Source organism: Ceratotherium simum, chromosome 5 (assembly GCF_057802395.1).
Source record: "Ceratotherium simum simum isolate JZ-2026a chromosome 5, ASM5780239v1, whole genome shotgun sequence".
NCBI lineage: Eukaryota > Metazoa > Chordata > Mammalia > Perissodactyla > Rhinocerotidae > Ceratotherium > Ceratotherium simum.
This window is the reverse complement of record NC_141904.1, coordinates 56214773-56235764: the sequence shown is the minus strand read 5'-3', so window position 1 is coordinate 56235764 and position 20992 is coordinate 56214773. Positions and strand designations below refer to the sequence as shown.

Sequence of the window (20992 nt, the reverse complement as noted above, 5' to 3'; positions counted from 1 at the left end):
CTGTCTATAAATAGGGACTGAGGGAGAAGCCTTCAAAAAGTTAGGAGGAGAGTCTCATCAATGTTCTGTTTGGCTGCAGATGGATGGTGGGAAGGACTGATAAGCTGAATGAGTTGGGGGAGATCATACCAGTTTTCAAGGCAGGACTGATGCTGTAGCAGTAGATTGTGTAGATATTTGTAAATAGATAGATGCCCAGAGCCCAGCCCATTCTCCCAGAGATGTCATAGTTTGACATGTGTGAACATGTGTCTGTGGCTCTGTCTTAAATTCCTTCCAAAATTCCCCAGGTTGATAAGTTCTGAGAAATAAGATAGTGAATTATCATCTCAAATACATTTCCTGTTCTCTCCACATCCAATAAAGGAATGAGGAAAGCAATACACACACACACACACACACACACACACACACACACACACACACACACGTATACACACCTCATGTCTTGGGTTCCAGTTCCCCTCATTGACCTATTTTTCCTCTCAGGGTGATTAAAGGGTGAGTTTACCATGAAATCTTCCCAGCCCACCCTTCCTTATACCCATACCCATGCCAACTTTCAAAGCTTAGCTGAAGGGGCATCTGACCCATGGAGCCTTATTTGATGCCCCTGTCCTCAGCTAGAGGGGATTTCTCCTGCCTCTGAACATTCATGTAAACCAATCTCTTCTCTCTTGTTTTCTTTCCCATTTTGTGTTATATAGTCAGTCCCCTGATTCCTCATGTCTTATTTGTCTTTGCTTTGTCTCCTGCATCTGGCCTGGGACTTTACCCTTCATATTACTACCATAGGACTGTGGAGTCAGAAACCTGGGTTTAAGTCCTGTTCCTACACTCACTAGGTGAGCTGTCATGGGCTTGGTTTCCTCATCTGTAAAAGAGGGCTCATAAGAGTAGCTATCTCAAGAGCAAGGATTCAATGAAAGCACACTGGTCAAACACTTAGCCTGGCACAACTGTACTTGTCTTTGTGGTTGCAAAAGTTTGGTAAGTTTTGAATGAATTTCTGTGCATTGTCCACAGTAGAAGCCTTCCCATCCTTGATTCTTACTTACTTTCATAAAGTTCCCCAATGTGGCATATTCTCCTAATAGCTTCTTCATCCTCCTGCTTCATTTTGTCCTTCAAGATTGACCTGAGCATTATAACCCAGACCCCACTCGATTATGATTCATTGCCATGTGGGCCTGGTGAATGTTCAGGAAATCCCTCTCCTTCTCACTGTCCAGTTGTCTAGTTTCTCCATATTTTACTTGGAGACAGGAACTGTTGACCTTGCTCTGATTTGGCAGAAACAAGACCAGTAGAAGAGTTCTGGACTATTTTGGATTTCTCTGGCAGGAAAGAGGAAGAAAAGAAAACGAGATAGAAGAAAGTGTAATTGCTATTGTATGGTGTTATCTCCATATCCCATAGCAACAAATCTTATTATATTTTTTCTTATTTAAACCATATTCATGAAGGTTTTATTGTTAACTTGATCCAGATGACTGATCAAAGCATAGTTCGTTATTGCCACCTTGCTAAAATATTTTTAAAGGCAGTTTTAATATTACACTTTTATAGCTACATATTGCCATTAAGCTATTGAGTCTATTACTAGTCAATCAAGGATTTTCATTTTGTTTCATGAGCTCCTTGGATAAACTCTTCGGAAATGTCAAGAGAGATGGAGTATATGGCACCTTTTCACAGATGGTGTTCATCATGGATTTTAGTTAATGGATAAAGTTTCAGTTTTCCATGGTTGACTTCTGGTGCTAACAAAAGTATTCTAAGGGCCCTTGCTCTTCCAAAGGCTAGGGGATAGTAAGGAAATGAAGCCCATAACACCCAAATACCCTCTATTCTTAATGAGGTAAGTAACCGGGGACATGATGAAGAGTTTCACTGGGTCCATTTTACTAAGGAATGAAATATTTCTTGAAGAAGACCAGTTTGACTTTTTCCAACAGCTCCAAAACTATGCATTTATCCTGCTTTCCCCACTCCCAAGAACAACAACCAACAATGAATACTCAACAGGAAGAGTTAAACTGTCACATGAAGAATTATGTATTCAACTGGCTCATCATAGATGCTAATTGTGTATTTTTCCCTTTTATCTGTTCCAAAGTAGCCTATACCTTTCCCATGCATTCCTACATACATTCGTACATTTATTCAACACACATTTACTTCCTACTTATACACGAGATTCTGTGCTAGATGGTGAGTATAGGGTAATCCAAACATAGTGCTTCCCTCAAGAGAATTTCAACCTAGTGGTGGAGAAAGCTAAGAAATCACTTGATTATTTACCATTCATTGAGGTAAGTGCTGTGGTGGAATGGTGTTGGGGGTGAGGACAGGATTCTGGGGAAGGCAGTGGAAGGGCACTTAGATCGTTCCGAGGTGGGTTTAGGGAAGGCGTTTCTAGAGGTAATGGTATTGAAGCTAAGACCAGAAGAACTAATGAGTATAACTCAGGTACAGGGGGAGACAAGGAAGGGCATGACAGAAACAGAGAACAGCATGTCCCAGGGCGAGGGAGAAGAGGGATGAGAAGTGAGGCTAGGGTGTGAACAAGAGCCTCGCAAGAGCCTGTAAGCTGTGGAGGAGCTGGAGCTCTTTTCCTGAGGGCAGTGGGGAGCCTCTGAGGAACTGGAAGCCAGGGAGTCACAGGGGTCTGATGTCACTCCGGCTATGGATTGTGTTCTATGGGAGGCAAGAGTGCAGCAGGAGAGCTGTTAGGAGCCTATTACTCTAGAGAAATAAGGTGGCGCCTGGAAGAAAGAGGAAGTAGAAAATGAAATCTGATTAGATTTGCCTCAGCAGTCATGACATAATATAGTAAAACGAATATAACACAGTTAGCCAAAGGTGAAAGTGTCAGGTCAGCAGTTTGGTAGACACTGAAAAGGAAGTAAAAATGGGCTTCAGTGAATTGCTAAATGAGTCCACGAGTTCCCAAGTGCAGTGCTGTGGAAAGCCATCCCTCTCCAACTCGATATTAGTTTTCCTGGGATTTCAGTTATGACTGCCCAGAGGATTTGTTGTTTAAGGCTTTGCGGTGGGCACCTCGTGTATCTGATGGCTACAGGGATATGAACCTTTACACATGGAATCACCTGGTAAACGTGTCTGGAGTTATTTGGACAAATAGTATCCTTGTTCCAATCTTTGTTACAATTTTCTGCAGTTTTCCTTCCATCAGCCTTTAGGGAGTCTTATTCATGGCTTCCTGTCCTTCCAGACCATTCTCAGTGTGTTAGGAAACCAATATAATTGGGCGGAGATGGGGACAGGTAGTGTAGACTTAAAAAAAAATTAGCAGAAATCCATTTTCAATTTGACAATTAAGCAAGCAGGATTGGTCAAACTTTTTTGTAGAAGGGAAAACTAGCAACCAGCCTGTAAGAAATCGGTCACAGTTTAGGGGATATGTTACAAGCAAGATAAATAAAACTGGTCTACAGTATCAGGCCAAACTCTCATTTTTCATCTCTGTTTCACACTCTTCTCTTCCAGCCCAGACTAATCAAAAGAAGCCTCTTCCGCTCACAATTGCTCTGTGTACATTTCCCCCAGATCTGGTATTCACATGAACAATGTGGTTTATTTATATTTCAGCACCAAATTGGAAAGATGACATCATTCATTTATAGTCTTTATCCCATGACATGCCTACTCTCCAACACTTCATTTCAGCAGACACATTCAGGACTGCATATAGCATCTTGTTTAGCTTGTACATTCTTTTATGGGATACAGTTCAAAGGTAGGGAACTTTAGGCTTGTCGCTGGTAAGAAAATAATCTCATAAAATCACAGGAGCTTCCCCAAAGGATAAGGACATTATGATGTTTATAATAGCAGAGTTATTATTTGTTCATTTAGTCTTCATCGTTCATTCTTGGGCGAGTCCCTCCCTTCTTGACTATAGCAGATCTTACAGCTCCCTTCAGGCTCAGAATTCTATTAGAAGAAACAATTCCATATTTATTAGTTCATGAGTTCAAAAGTATAGGCTCCTGACAATACTGGAATTTTAGGTGTGAACACTGAATCTCAGAATCTCGTGTACAAGGGCAGGCTGGAGAAGGGGCGTCTCAGTGCTTGGTCAGCGGTGGCTCCACTGACCTGCTCACTCTCACAAGGCGTAACTTGTTCATTGGGTCTTCTGGCACTCTAAGTGGACAAGTGAAGGATGGAAATGTTATCAGCTACCAAAGGTTGCCTGGGATTTTTAATTTAATTTTAGGTGGATCTGTCCCTCTATTTTTATTGTTTTCATCCATATACATGCATTTTTTTTACATGCACTCTGGGGCCTTTCAAATATTGTACACATTTTAAAAAATGGAGTGAGTAAACCATGAGACATCCTCTGGCAGGTAGAATTAGGATGTGAGTCATTTCCAAAACTTAAGAGAACTGAAGCATTTATGAGAAAAGTATTTCTACCTGTTTAGTCATTTGCCTTTTTTGCTAGCAGCAAGGCAAAGAGAAAAGCCTAGAGATTGAGAATGGAAGACCCAGAAAATCTCCGTGTTCTATGTCAAGAAAGAGACTCTGGGGGCTGAAATCTATGCCTTAATTTTCTAGCTGCAAATGAGGATAGTAATAATTCTTCCCAAGAAAGTTTTGAGGATAAGCTAGACTATGTGAAAAATACTGTAAGAATATGCTATGTTAGGTCCAGAATTATTATCAGAGTATTACTTATATTACATAATAAAATTCCAACTGGCTGGAGGTTCTGCCAGTCCCTGACTTGCAGCTCTCTTAAAGTGCTGATGGCTCATTGTCATCTCAAGCCACCAGTGAGATTGTTATGGCAACTCATGATGTGTCCTCAACTCTCAGTGACCTTCCCTGACTGAAAACAAATGTGCACCTTGCCTCTAGAATGGCAGCGTCCCTCAAAATCACGGCCCCTTCTTTCTTTCAGCCACTCATTGCAGCAACATGCTTAGTGTATCAACGTCTGTTAGGCCCTGTGCTAGATCTTGGGGAGAGGCAGGTGAAAAAAACAGCCTCAAGTCTACCGACAGATGAACAAAAAAATCTGTGGTTATCAAGCGATGGTAAGCAGGAGGCACATGTCACCCGGCCTCAAGGGTGGGGTCAGGGAACGGCTGTGAGTTAGCCAGACACAGAAGTTAGAGGTGAGGGAAGGTGGCTGGGAGAGGTATCACAGGCAAAATAAACAACAAGTGTTAAGAAGGAGAGGTTTCGGGCCGGCTCCGTGGCTTAGCGGTTAAGTGTGCGCGCTCTGATGCTGGCGGCCCGGGTTCGGATCCCGGGAGCGCCCCGAGGCACCGCTTCTCCGTCCAACGTGAGGCCGAGTCCCACGTACAGCAACTGGAAGGATGTGAACCTATGACATACGGCTATCTACTGGGGCTTTGGGGGGAAAAAACTGAATAAATAAAATCTTTAAAAAAAAAAAAAAAAAAAAGAAGGAGAGGTTTCTTATAGTAAATAACAACAACAATAAGAGTAATGACAACATTTGACTTTTATTGTGAGCCCATTATGTGTCAGGTCCTGAACCGACACTCGAAGTCCATCATATCACTTGCTCCTCACAGCGACCATAGGGAGGAGGCACCATTACTCCCATTTTAGAGTTGAGGAAATTGAGGCTTAGAAATAGTTAATTCTCAAAAGAAAACATAACCAGCAAAGAGGTGGAACAGGACTTGAATCCAGACAGTCTAATCTCCCAACTCATACTTGTAGTCTTTACATTTCCTGGCTTTCTGGGCTGGATAGTTTTATTTCCCTTTTTCCATGGTCTTTACACATTTTTCTAGATTCTGTGACCCTGTTAGGTCAGTTCATTACTGGTCTGTTTCTAGTCCTGCATAATAAAGCAATACAATTCTATGGCCCTTGGGGTTTAACCATGACATCTAGGTGCCTCATGTGACAAACATAATGGGACGTGAATTAGAGTGGTCAGTTCTTCTCCATTGACTTTGCTGCTTTTGCTCAATTTCCTTGAAGAACAATATCAATTAAAATATCCATAGACAACCCTTTCCCTAGAAGTCATCATAGCAACAAACCATCTCCATTGGTGTTTTGCATTTGGCAGCTTTTGAGTGGATTTCTCTGCCTTGTCCCACGAGACCATTGATTGTCTGTAGTTCTGTGTCTCCACCCAGCCCTCTCCCATCTTTTCATCCAGGGCTTCCTTTTCTCGCTTGCTCAAGAGTATAGGATGTGATTGTTGGCAGTTTGTGATTGCAAGCCTACTCTGGATCTCTGTGATTGCTTGATAACATAAAGTACCTTAGGATGTGTTCATTTTTTCCCTTTTAAATCGCATGGGGGAAGTACACTTATGTAGAACCAAGAGCATAGTAGCTTCAAGGGTGTGGCAAAGCCTGTTTCACCAAAGCTAATGGCATGGTGCATTCTTTATTAAGTTTCGATTTGACCAAAAATGAAAACTTCTGGATTAGGAGTGAAGGGAGACCAATAAGTGCTGTAATTATTCCCTGAGTCTCTTTGGCTGGTCCTCTAGCTCTGATGGAATCTTCTCTGGTTTTTGCTCTGCACAGACCCAGAACAGAATGAAGCTGATGGCAGACAACTACGATGAGGACCACCACCATTACCACCACCACCACCATCACCACCACCACCGATCTCCTGGGAGGTCGCAACATTCCAATCACAGGCCTTCTCCCGACCAGGTCAGTTTCATTGCTGCTTACCTCCAGGACCCCTTTTACCCTTTGGATATTTTAAGATAAAATAAATAATCCTCAAGAAATAATAAACAGCATAAAGTGATATGTTCTTTGAACTGAAACTAATAGCTTTGGTATTTATTTCCATCACTCAAGGAATCTAAATGTTTTCTTTTCTCCTTCCTCTTTAAGGTTTTGTCTGTTCTTGTTTATGTTATGCATTTTCTTTCCTCCCCTCCTTTCTTATATCATAGATATGTAGTCTATTGCTGGCTCGGTATCTAATGGTGGGTTACTGTGGAATGTCTGTTTCAGAGTTTTAAGAGAAAGCACTTTGTTTCATGAGCTTGGCAACCAGAGAAGCCTTGAGTTTGCTGAGCACTTTCCTAGAAAATTCCTTAGTGATGCAAATTAACAGTGGGGCAAAACAACCTGAGGAGAAATCAGTTTTGCTTGCATTTCAGCCAATGAAGTCAAGGAGTCTGGTTTATTTGATTTGGACCCTATCTTCTCCCTTGACTAAGTAGAGCAAGTGGGGAGGTGGACTGACAAAAACAAAAACTTCCTGTGGTTTTCAGTGATATTTGCATTCACCCACCAAATGCAAAATCTATTTACAGTGTTTTGTATTAAAACTCTTGGAGGTGAATTTCATGGAAATTATGAAATTAAATGCAAATTAGTAGGATAATATAGTCAATATTAGTAGTATTTCTTCCTTTATTGTTTTATGACTTTTTCTTTTTGGTGATCCTAATGTAACTTATACAATAAATTTCAAGAGAGATGGGGCCATAGACAGTAGAATAGAATCATCTGGATAAGTGTGAATGCCTTTGTTATATATTTGTGGATATGTGAGGGGAGGGCTTATTGGAATTACCTGTGTGAAGAGGGTTTTAATTGTTTGCTGGAGGAAGGAGTGCTTATTGTGCTCCTAAAACTTTTTTTCAGATGGCTCTGTTTTCCTTTCCACCTCATGTCACTAGCATCCCAAAGAAGTTAAGATTCCAAGTCTCCAAGATGTTTTACCAGGAGTACAACTCCAGGGGGAGCCATTTATATAGTACACAACATAAGAAGTGCTCCCTAGGCCTGTGCAGTGAGGTAGCTCCAACCGGGAGGCCCCCTGACCCTTGACCCCAGCTTGGCCCTACCCTTGTACCCAGAAACATTTGCCCTTAGAGACCTCAACACCGTAGAAGGTGTTCACACAGAACATCTTGATTTCTGAAGCCAAGTGCAGAAAGGTATCAGTTCATGTTATTAGCTCTCAAAAATGGTTCTCAATTTGGAGATCAGCAAAGTGGAGAGAGATAGTTAATTTTATGTCATTATCTTGTATGTCATGGTATTGGTTTGATTTGGTTTTATTTATTCAATTCTCATCTCTCACCACCATCACCACCTCCCTGCACTCATCTGCTCTAGTATACCTGGCATCTTGCTAACTAAATCTCCTCATTCTCCTTCATAGTCCTTGTTCTTTGCTACTTGACCTTCTCCAATGAGGGGTGAATGTGAGGTTTTATTGGTGCTAGAAGGCCACCCTGGGCTTTTCCCCAGAGAGACAGGAACAGAGAGTGCTATAGGGGCAAAAAGAAGGATTTGGAGCCAAATTGTGGGAGTGGGTCACACAAGGGCCTGCTGAGATAACAAACTGGCTTATTTTATCACAGAGACACATATGCTAATATGCCCTGCTAGAAACAGGGCACCAGATCAAACTTATCTGCCTTGTGAATGATCTTTCTTACAAATCAAGTCTCTTGCTGCTTTCCAGAGATCTTTAATCACAAACTAGAGTACTTGCCTACTTGGTTGACCCTCCTATGTTTGTCCATTGAACTGGAGGTTTTCATAGGGCAGAAATTATTGCTCCGGTTGGGGGTGGGGCGGTGCCCTTCCCAGAAGAGTTAGCATTCCTTGAGGAGTGTCTGGCTAAGACATGTCATGAGGACCTCTGATACAGCTTTCTCATTGCTACTGTTGGGAGGATGGTGATGGCCTTCCACTTTCACATCCTTCATCTCAGGGACCACTCTAAGCAACCCATGGACATAGAGGTGGATAGCCTCATTCCCTTCTACAGATGAGAAATCCAGGCCCTGAGAGGAAGCTGAACTGATTAGAGTCCTGCTGTTTGTTATTTGCTCATTCAACTAGTACTAATTGGAACACATATTCCATGCCAGGCACTATGCTGGGCTTGGGAAGAGCATGATGGACAAGACAGAACCCCTGCCTTCAAGGAGTTTGCTGTCTAGTCCTAGGACAAAAGTCTAGGTCATCTGATGTCTTATTCAATTCTTTTCTAGATCATGTCAATCAGAACAAGACAGATAAAAGGTAGTTATAACTTAATTATGGGCCCATGACTTGGGAACTTACTCTGCAGTGTGGTTCATTGTAAAAGAGAAATACCCTTGACCAGAGGGATAATTTTGTTGTTTTAAATTTGAATCAGCAAGGGTATAAGGCTCCCTTGCTGCATTCTTTCAATTAGAGAAGAAGGAGAGTTAAGCAAGGAGCCCTGATATGAGTAGGTTAACTCTAGTGATGGAGATGGCTAGAACCCCTGGGCTGGTTGCCCGTTTTGACTAGGTGTTCCAGGTGTAGGACAAGGATGTCCTCCCCTGTACTGGAGATTTGAGATTCATAATCATCAACAACTCATATATCAATATATGCGTTGTTATAAATCTAAGTCCCAGAATGTAACAGTCATTGAAAGGCTGGCAAATCTTTCCCAATTGATTACAAACTCTACACATAATTGTTTAAGCATATATACTAATATGTGTGGAGTGGAGCTGCTTCTTAGAAGAAAGTGACAGCCTTATATCAGTATGTGACAATGTAAGAGTCTGAATAATGGATTGATTTGGATGATATTTAAACTAAATGTCCTTAATATACCCATGTTAACTGGACTGACTTAAAGGGGAGAGGTCTCTTCCAAGGGTTTCCTAATTCCCTTTCCATGAATCTTCCAGCCCTAACTTTCCTGTGGCCCTGAGGGTTGACCAACAATGACTTCTGGAAGAGGGGCTGCAAAATCTTGAGCTTTATTAAGAGATCAGAACACATGAAAATAAAGAAATATAAAAAAATCAATCACTTTGCTACGTTTCCAGAGAAATTCATTTTTCCTTAGGAAATTCAATTTAAGTATTGCCAGGTACTTGCAGAATTAGATTCTTTTTCCATTTCTTCCCTGTCCCTCTCTGCTTCTCTATGATTTTGCTCTCTCCTTGGGAGAAACTGAATCCAAGGGTTATAAGTCTAGACTAACATTTCCCAAAGTAACTTTTAGAACATTAGTCCCATGCGGGAAGTCTTGAAACAAAGATTCAGTGGGCAAAGAATTTTGGGAAAGTGCTGCATATCATAACTCAATCTTGGAGAGCCTTGGTGCAATTAGCAGATCAAAGGATCTAAAAAGTCATTTAAGAAAGAAAGTGCTCCAATTTTATTTAATCCAGCATTTCCCAGACTTATTTGATCATAGAATTGTTTTTTCTTTTCTAGTGACATCTGTGCTCTGAGAAATACTGTTCTCAGAGTATCAGGTGAAGAAAAGGACTACCTAGTTTAAAACATAGCTGATCCACTTTCTAGCAGTGTTTTTCATCCGAATACAGAGTTTTGAGGCAATTTCCCCTATGCTTTGCATAGCAGAAAATGGGAATGCCTCTTTCTCATTTCTTGGGAAACCTTTTTAAAGCCTATAGCATCTGAGAATAGTTATCCCACCAAAGCCCAATAGATCTGAACTAAGGGAGCCATTATAAGGATGAGGACCCAGGAAAGCAAGGATAATCTTAAATACACAACCCCTCAGGGGTTGAAAATGAGTGTGATGAGGGGAAGGGAGGATTTGGAGAACTTGTAAGAGAAGTCAGTGGGGTATGGCAGTCCAACAGCCTAGACTCATACCGGAGAAAGGAGCAGTTAATAGTCGGTGGCCTGTGACCCTCAGGATGGCCATAGCCATTGAATATATCCAAGTAGAACATTCAGCAAGTCCCAGTAATGCCTTAGGAAATCTTTCACACCAAGAAGTGGGCACAAGGGCAGACAACAAATATTTCCCATGACACAAGCTGCCGGTGAGCTTTGTGACACAATGAAGACCAAAGAATAAATGGAACATACTGGCAATGCATTAGTGATTTTATTTTTAGTGAAGTTACCAAGACTGATTTTAGAAAAGCTAAGTGGAAACTCAACTTCTTCTTAATGCCCTCTGTACCTGTTATCATCAGTATCTGTTATTTTCTTTAATTAACATCTTTCCTTGCCTTATCAATGATGTCGTCTTTTTACTTATTTTTCCAGGCATCATATGATTTTTATTGTCCCAGGAAAAGCCATATTTTATTAATCTCCTTTCAATGGCTCCCGGGTATGAACTAACTCCCTGGATAAGAAAAGCACAGCATCAGAGTGAGCTCCACACTCCAGCCAACTCAAAATGCCAGGCCTTGTTCAGGCTGCCCTAGGGCATCCAGGAGTCACAATTCTGTGCCTCGGTCTTGGGTCTTTGAGGACCTGGATCTCACTGCTTTTTTGTGCAAAATGCATTTCCATTTGTTAAAGCATCTGCCACTCTGATTCTAAATATTTGGGAGCCTAAATGGCAAAAACCTAAACATTTTTGGACCAGAAACCTCAGAATATGTGACCACTTTCCAGAACTCACCTCTCCTTTCTTCCCCTCCTTCTTTGAATGGAAATGCTCACTCACAAGAGTTGGAAAGCTCAAGGAATTTTGACTACCTTGAAGACTTTAAGATCCCATTTAAAATTTAAATTTCACATTTTACTTGTGGATATCCTACTTCTAAGGAGGGCTACAGAGTCCAGGAGCATGAAGGCATAATACTTGTTAAATTGATTATGGAAAAATTTGGTTGAATTTTATGTTATATTCATACTCGTTGTTACATATTGCAAAGCACATTCACACCTGTCCACAGTAAGCACTCAGTAAATATTTGCTGAATGAGTTGTTCCCGTAGTACCTTTGGGGAATAGGAAGAGCAGATGGAAGTACCCCCACGGTACAGATAAAGAACCTGGAGCTCAGAGAGGTTGTTGATTATCCAGAGTCACACCTGAAAATCAACAGGCCCAAGATGAAGGCCTGAGTCTGAGTGTTGTACGTTGGTGGCAAACCTCTTTGGATGTCAGTATGGATGTATTTATGCAACCATATATATTAAATAATATCAACTTTCTCTAGAATGCAAATGTGCTGTTCCCTTTCCCATTGACTTGTAGTCAATTTTATCCTGTTTTGATTTTTTTTCCCAAAGTCGAATTAAAATGTCATCTCATCAGCTCTTTCTATTTGCCCCAATTTTCATTGTCTTTATTTCCATTCTTCTGTTTTGTGACTTGATTCCTTTCATCTCCTCCCATTTCACCTGTTCCTCTTTACTCTTCTCTATTCCTGTTGTCCCTGTGTCAGTGAAAATGTGGCTTCTTACAACTCTCCCACTGCCATGGAATCACCAGAGTGAGAGGCTCAAGGAGTGGGGAGCATGGCACAGAGAGGGAAAGCCCTCTAGGTTATGGAGGGCCCTTGGCAGTGGATGGCCAGGACCAACATTCTGTTGCTCACTCACTCATGAGCCTCAACATGCACAGGGCCTGGGACAAGCCAGGCCCCCAAAGCAAAGGAGAGGATGCTTCACTCGGCCAGGGGCTGCCGTCGGATCAGCCAGGGTTCTGGGAATACTTTCAGATAGTGACCTAACTGTGGCAGAAGATGGGTTTTCCATTTTGCATCCTTAACTTTAGGATGTCCACTCTGATAATCTATTCCTAGACAATTGATTGCCCTAGTCCTAAATATTACCCACTCTAGTTGGCAATTTCCAGAATCTGTCTACAGACGTAAATAGTGATCATTGGTCCTTTGTCTGTTGCTCCTGGTTAGTCTGTGGTCCTGGCACATGTTGGCTCTCAGTGAGATATGAGTTTGTACCACTGGACATGTTTCAGAGTACTGAATATCCACTTCCATTTTCTGCTGAAAATTTCCATAGAATTCTGCTTGAAATACATATCATTTTCCCATAAGCCATCAAATAACTAAAGAACCCAGCCTTAGACTTGGCCGTCTTTTCCAACTAGTGGTCTTGGGACAGATATACAGATTATATTTTAAGATATAATCCAATGATCCCACCCATGCTGACTGCACCTATATTCTGCTTCAAAGAGGCTGCAACACTTGCTACCTTGATTTTGAGATTTCTGGTCCAAAAACATGTCCCGTCTCCCCTCCTCTTACAGGAAAAAGACCCATAAGGTAGAGCTAGCTCAGAAAATAGAAACAGGGTTCTTGCCCTCTCACCCTCCCGCCTCTGTCCATGCTGCACACACCTGAGCCTTGGGTACCTGCTCCCAGATAGAATCAGTCAGTGTCCTGCAGAGCATTCCCATAGGAAGGGAATTTCCAGCCATGTCTACACTCAGGTGCTCATTGAGATGGTGGCCAGAGGCAGGTTGACAATATTTCCAAGCCCCATGTGTTTCTTGTCCCCACATTTGTCTGGTAACCCCCTCCTGCTTTTCTCCTCCTCTTCCTCCCAGGGGCTTGCATTTTATATTTGGTCAACAGGAGTTGGTGAAGTCTCACTGTCCACCAGGGGAATGAAGGGTCATGGCAGCCGCTCCCGGGCCCTGTTACTGCTCAGAAAGCCAACTCAAGGCTCCGGGTTCCCCACTCGCCCTCAGCCCCTCTGTGAAACACTGGACGGGCTTGTGATTAATGCCCTGCTCTCCTTGCACTTTCCCCACAGATTAGCCAAAGTGCAGCCCTTTGAATTCCAACAAACAGACGAGGGGTTTAACTTGCTCCGTTGCCCCCAGAAGATGGATTCTGTATATAGAGTTGTTATTCCTAGCTTTTGCTTAGGGAGGGGGAAAAAAAGAATTTATTTTATGTTTTGAGGTTAAATGAACGTGGGATAAATGTATACATAGTGTCCTTTGTGTATATATGTGTGTATCACTATATGTCAGACGAGCTGAGGACTTTTCCACATATGGAAGAATTTCTCAAGATCATGTTTAACTAGAAATTTCTCTCCCTAACTTCCCCTGAGTGCATGTTTGAATATATACATATATATGTGTGTGTGTTGTAAATACATTTTTATGTTTCCTACATAGAAGAAAAATTAACTACCACGATCAGAGCTTACTGAAGTATAGTTACAGAACAGCCCAAAAACCAGAAACTTTTAGTTCCCCATGACAGTAACCTAATAAGAAAAGTTACACGTCTTAGGCTTTTAATATCAGTTTTCCATCCAAGCTAGCATGCCTGAAGGTTGCCCGAATAAGAGACAATAGAGTTTTTTTTGCATTGGGAATCTAATTTCATGGCCTACTTCTTGGAAGAAGGCTTGGGTTTTGGCTTCATGTAGGGAGGAAGCCTTCAGATTCAAAAGCCCGTGAAGAAACCTCTTGTTGGGCTGATGTTTATTGGATGGAAGAAGGGCTCAGAGATTTCAGCTGTTCCCACTCTTGGGCCAGGCCTCTCAGAATTGGAGCCAAAGATATCCTGGGATGCATTTTGAAATAAATCTTGTGAGTCACTTGCCTCTTGTTTTCCCTTAATTAACTAATTATTAAAAATTGAGATATAATTGACACTTAACCTTGTATTAGTTTTAGGCGTACAACATAATGATTTGATATATGTGTATATTGTGAAATGATTTCCAAAATAAGTTAACATTCATCACCACATATAGTTACAATTTTTATTCTTGTGATTACTTGACTCTTTTCTGATACTCCTTTTATCACAAGTAGATTGGAAGACGCTGTTTAAAACTCAACATATTAAAAAAAAGTACATGATATGAAAAGATAGTTCAGATGTCGCTTTTTTCTTTATCCCTCAAAGACTGCAAAAATCCCCAAAGCTACTAAAACGTGAGCCAGAAGAGATATGTGATTTCTCACCACGGGGAAATAAGGGTGGCAGTTTGTTTGCTTGTTTTGAAGAGCAGAAGCTCTGCAGGAACCCTGTCCTCACTCTCTTTGAGGCCCCAGGTGAGGAAGGAAATGAGGACAAGTGTCTGAACGGTGGTCGTGGGAGGGATTTCACTGCTCCTTCCTCTAGTAGCAGTTACATGCTCACCCAACCATTACAAGCCCAGGAGAGGAAGGAGGCGGGGCGACACAGCCCTGGGGAAGCTGGCTTTGCAGATGAACAGGTTATTGCCAAAGCTCTTTAATCTGGGTATAATGTTAATTCCGCACATGAGGGCACTGTCTGATCCACCCTGCCAGGTAGGGTCTTCATGTACGGGAAAAAGGCAGAGCTGCTTAAGGCATCAGGATCCTCCTGTGAGAAAAGGACTTTTCCTTCAAGGAGAATTGAGCCTATTGAAGATTGCAGTCTTACTCTATTTTGAGTAAAGTTTTTCCCCCCCTTTTACTGGTTCCTCTTAGTTTTAAACCTTGTTTGCAGTATTAGGGTTTCATTAAGAGATTTGTTGCAGTATCTTTTGAGTCAACAGGGGTTTTCAGACACAGCCTGCACTCCCCAGCCTGTAGATGTAACTCATCTTGGCAACATCGGAGGGTGGATTCCTTTTCAGCTTGCTGCTTTAATCCAGTCACATTTGTCTAAGAGGCAGCACTTCAGCTCCCCCATTGAAAGGGGGTGGCCAACCTTGAAACGTCTGGAAGCAGGGAAATCCATTTTCTATTGCTAAACACCATTGCCTCTCTTTTTTTCTTGAACTGAAGTAATAAGGATCATGTTTGACTTACGCACTCTAGGCTCTTGCAGCACTCTGAAGATAATGGAACAGCAGAGGAAAGAGAATCAGAAACATCCTTTAGACGTACACTGCACACTCACAAATTCTGAAAACTACCTCACTTCTGGAACAATAGCATTTTAAAAATTGTTGCAGCATCTTTATGTTAATGATCTGAATAAACTCTAGCTTTGGACAGCCTGGAGATGCTAAAATATCTAAGGATGGTTTTATACACAATCAGATCCTTTTCACACACACCCTTTGGCCTTAGTGCAATATCAAATAATTTGTTGTAATAGTAACAAACTATCAAATGCTACCCACAGGGATGGTGTGCCCAATTATATTTGTATACATTTGTAATGTCTACAAAGTGGTTTAATTTACATTCTCCAATTTAATTCACACAGCAACCCTATGAAGTGTCAGGGTCAGGATATGATCCTATTTTCTTTTTGAGGCAACTGAGGAAACGAAGAGTCAAGAGGCTAGGGGATTTGGTTGCCCACTAGCTAGGAAAAGGCAGAACCAGAATCATGTTAAAAACACAATTTTCACTGTGTTTAACAAAGCCAAGTATTAATGACTGATGGACGAGGGAGTAAAAATAAAGCCTGTCTTCACCCCCACCCCTTTTTTATGGCTATCTGGCTCAGCTTTTAGCAGATGTTGACTTTGGGCTCCAAAACCATATTGTTGGCCAATGTAGAGCCTTCCAGCATTTCCATCTTCAGCTGGGTATCTTGTGTCTTTCAGCTGATAGGGCTGGCACCGTGTATCAAAGGCTGGTTTGTCAGAATTACTTTTGCTTGAAGGAATAGAAAACGGGTTCATTCAAGTTGCCCCACAATGATAGTCCAAAAAATTAAGTGTCTAAAGATGCTGCATTAGAAGTGAAGGAGAAAGCTCCCCCTGCCTCCCCCACCCACCCCGCAAGCCTCTCTAATGTTCTCAGTGGCTTGGCAAAGAGGATGCAGATAGCTGCCCTGCTGCAGGGTGTCCCTGTGAGGTGAACTTGCTGAGAAGAAGCAACCCAGGTGCACAAGCTGCCAGTCTCTGCCTCTCCCTTGAGAAACACCCCAGTGTGTCTTTTAAAATGTGAACATCTCCCATCATGTTCCCCCTCAGCCAGCGATGTTCAGCTTTCACCTACTGGGATTAGAAGAATAAACTAGGGATGCAGCTGGTGCAGTGAGAAGGAGGAAGGAGCCATTCTGGAGGAAAACAAATGAACACAATCTTGGCCACGTTAAGGAACTCTGGAATCCAGGCAGCATTCTCTCTCAGAGGAGTCGAGTCATTCAGCAAAGCAAGAACTGAGCCTTACATACTTACTCACGTGTAAATTTGTGTGTGTGAGGAAGCTTAGCCCTGAGCTAACATCTGTTGCCAATCTTCCTCTTTTAGCTGAGGAAGACTGGCCCTGGGCTAACATCTGTGCCCATCTTCCTCTGCTTTATATGGGACGCCGCCACAGCATGGCTTGATAAGTGGTGCACTGATCTGTGCCCGGGATCCAAACCTGTGAACCCTGGATGGCTGAAGCAGAGCGCACAAACTTAACCACTACGCCACCAGGCGAGCCCCTGGAAATGTTTTTTAAGTTCCCAGATCTGAGACATTGTGAGGCAGTATGAAGGGAGTGAAGGCGCTGCCTTTTTCTTCAGGGACTTTGTTTGGGTGCTGATGATACGCCCATATAAGGGACACATACTGTTGCATGTGAGGTTCTCTTTCTTCCAAGAACCAGAGAGACCCAACCTAAGCTGTACCATCCAACTCGAACCAGGACCTTCAACAGCTTGGAAGGGGCGCAGTACAAAGTCAAAAGTACTTCAGAGCTGAGCTAAGCAGAACCAACAAACACTTTCTGGGGTCAAAATGAGCTCTTCTTTCTGTGGCTTCACAGCTCACATGTCAGAAGGGTATACCTTTGAGGTTAGGCAGACTGGAATTTGACCCTAGCTCCACAGCTCCTGGCCAGGTGTCCTTCAGCAAGCTACTTGACCTTTCTCTCTGAGCCTTCCTTTCCACATCTTTACAAAGAGCCTCCAGACACCTGCGTCGTGGGGCTGTGGTGAGACGCAGTGAAGAAATACAGAAAGCTGTCACACCCTCTCTAACCTGGAGCAGGTGCTCATACCTGCAGGCTTGTTTCTAGCCCAGGTCAGAAATAAGCTAACATCTATATTTAAACAGAGCACAAAGCAGGTATCTGAACCTGGGTAGGACTTTCTTAATTGTTGGAGGAACTTGTCTGCAAATGGGCCCCATGGGCTGTAACAAATGCAAATCGTATAAGAGTTTGCAGCCATTCCTGACCTCATCACCTGAGCAAAGACATCCATCCAAGGGCTAAGCATTGTAGGAGGCAGGAGAGGTGAAAGATGCGAATGGAAGGTCTCCAGAGGGAAGGTTTGGACTCGATCCTGAGAGAAAACTTACTAGTGCCCCGAGGAGGCTCGGTGTCCCTGTTTTCCAGGCTCATGCCAATTGTTATCCTCTATATATGTGTCTGTCTTTCCCAGCTCTGGCTAAGCCTGCAGTTGGAAATGCCAAGAGAAGCTGCTGTGATCGAACCCAGGCATAGGGTGCGTCGTAAACCCCACTCTATGGTCCTGCATTCGTGACTTGTGCAGCCAACGTTTGCAGAGTCCTGGGGCTTGAGGTTTTCAGAAAGTGTCAGAAAAGCCATGAACTGAAGTAGGGGTAGGAGTGGGTCTGGCGAGTATCCACACTGGACCCTGTTATAACCAGGACAACCTCTTTGCATCCCTTCCCACATGGAATCAGGGTTGAATTTCCCAGCAGAGACAGCCGACTGAGTTCTCACAGAGGCAGTGGGTCGATCTGAAGGTGACACTTCCATAATTTCACTCTCATTTCCAGCTAGGACAGGTGTGACAGTAAGATCCCCCATTAAGGACCTTGTCCTCTGATTTCAAGAAAAAAGCCAGCTATCAACTCAAAGAGAATTGCAGGTGTTTTAAAAAAAAAGATGCAGTGATGGGCTGGGGCTTGCCTGCTGGCTGTACTTAATGCTTCAAAATAGAGACCAATTAAAGGTTTACACTGGGCCGTTGATCATGTCAGATTACGGAGTTCCTTCCCAGAGCTCCTTTCTGGGGCTAATAAATGCCCCGCACAACAAGAAGTCTCCTGTCTTGTCAGCGATGACTCAGTCCCTTTGCCCTTAGATCTTGTCATCAGCACAGCCCCATGAGTGGCCCATCTGGTGAGGAATTTTGTTTTATCTCAGTATTTAGAAAATCCCATTAGGACAAAGCATCTGAGACTGCAGGATTTCCATCAAGGCCTCATATCATCTCTGGAGCCATAGATACATCCTGAGGTTATTTGATAGTTAAGCCTCCCCAACTCTTCAAAATTTGCTGTGTTTTGTGGTCATTGTGCTCTGGGCTTCAGCCTGCCTTGGACATTCCCATCCCCAGATGCTGTGGACAAAATCTTGTGGATGACTGATGGACTAGAGGCTTCCTTCCCATCCGGATATTTTGTCAACTCCTGGCATGGCGATCACGCACGAGGGACATGCAAGGGAACAAACACCAGGCAGCCTCCAGAAAAGCCACTGCAAAGTAGATTTGGAATCAGACTCTCCTAGACCTGATAGATAGATTTTAAAACTCTAAGTATTTCTAAATAACTTGGCATGAAGTTAGGGGTCAAGTGATATTTATCTGTTTCTTATTTTTTGGTCCCCAAATTTACATTTCTGTGCGGTAAGGTTGCTGAACAAATGAATATTTGCATACAGAGATGCAGGCAGCGCAGGAGTCAAACAGCTGTGAACGTTTGGAAATACTTGGAGCTCCCTCTCTGATTAGCTCCTGCATTTTTGTTTTTTATTCCCCAAGCAGACACTCACTCTGACCCAGATCACTTGGTGATTAGGGTCAATTCATGTTTAAGCTTTGAAGATTAGAGACACCAGAAATGGCCACCACTTCCTTTTCTATTTTCTTTTAAAAATTTTAAACTTGAGAAACTAAAACCTTGAAAAAAAAGCATAATATTCTGAGTTCACTAAAGGAATTTATCCACATTTCTGCCATGTTAAATGTTAGCAAAGTTTATATTGGACTGTCATATTTCTTTACTTTATTCACCAGCGTACAAGATGTCGATCTCAACATCTGGTTTTTAATAACCCTCGACATCTGGGAGCTCCTTTTTATTCCTGTGGTGGACGAGGCACAGTAGTGATATTGGCAGTGTATATTTTCAAGCTACAACTCCTGTCTGTTTCAATCATAATTAATTACCACTTTTTAATATATTTAATTTGCTGAAAGTGATTTGCATTAGACCACATTTCACTGTTGAGAAAATAGTGGTAGGTTTTGGTGGCAGTGGCTTTTCTCTTTTCTTTCTTCTTTTTTAAAATTTAAAGCCCTCTATGAATGGATTTGAAACAAACAATGTATACATGCTATTGGGTTTTAAATGCAAAATGAAATAAACTGGTCTGCAAAAAATGGATGTTATAGCCATTTAGAAGCAGTTAGTGGGGGCTGTGGGCTGCATTTTAGAGAAAGCCTCCTATTTTGTTTTGTGACTTTGGTAAATCATAGCATCTCTCTGTGCTAGAGTTTTCCTATAGCAGAGACTTTGGGGGTCAAGAACCTTGTAATGAAAGCTAGGGCCTCCATCCGGAGAAATATACTTACACACATACCCCAACGTTCTGCATTGAATTTGAAGGGGTTACTAGACCCCTTGAAACACATTATGGAAGCTGGAGGGACCCAGGCTATAGACTCTCCTTCATTAGCATAAAAAGGGACATCAACTTTGGTTTTCTCCAGAAACTGAGAGGAAGTTTAATGAATGTAAAAATATATATCTCCCAAGTTATGTAGGGAAAAGGGAGGTTTATTGCCAGGAGCAATTAGATCTGTGGTCTTTGAACAGACCTAGACTGTGTAGGGGTAAACAAACACAGGTAAATTTACAGGAGAAGACCCAGATAAACGATCAATTGTACCTTATTTTTTGCCAGAATATTCCTATCTAAACTGTCCAGTGCAAATTCATACTGAGTTGTCCATTTCAGAGTGTGCAAATCACTTGATTGACTTATATCAATTGGGGATACTTAACCCTTTGTGGGCCATAGACCCCTTTGGCAGTCTGGTGAACTCCCTGAACCTCTTCTCAGAATAGTATTTTTAAATGTGTAAAATAAAATACACAGAAATACAAAGGAAACAAATTATATGAAAACTCAGTTCAAAGACCACAGATCTAAATCCTTGACTAGATGAAAATTACCTTGGCCTATTGGCAAGATTAGGCTGAACTGCGTGAACTTGCTGTTTTCTAGATAAAAAATCGTCAAATATTGGCATTTTCATATGATTCAACCAAATATTACAACTTAAGCAATAAAGATCCAAATAGTGAGAAAATGTTCCAAATTATTTTTTTTCCTGTGCCTGATTTTCAAAACAAAGAAGCAAATCATGGCAAAACCTGGTTTCA

General features: G+C 42.2%; 1 protein-coding gene across 6 annotated transcripts in view; it reads left to right on the top strand.

Moving 5' to 3' along the window:
• Positions 1 to 20992, top strand: part of ERC2 (ELKS/RAB6-interacting/CAST family member 2) — a 907827-nt gene that overhangs the window by 716693 nt on the left and 170142 nt on the right. For all 6 annotated transcript variants that reach the window (XR_015552235.1, XM_087431197.1, XM_087431195.1 and 3 more), the window contains one exon: positions 6558 to 6692. Coding sequence is in view for 5 of the 6 variants with exons in the window: in XM_087431197.1 (XP_087287323.1) it covers positions 6558 to 6692 (135 nt within the window). In the remaining variant the exon portion in view is untranslated. The remainder of the gene's footprint in view (positions 1 to 6557; positions 6693 to 20992) is intronic.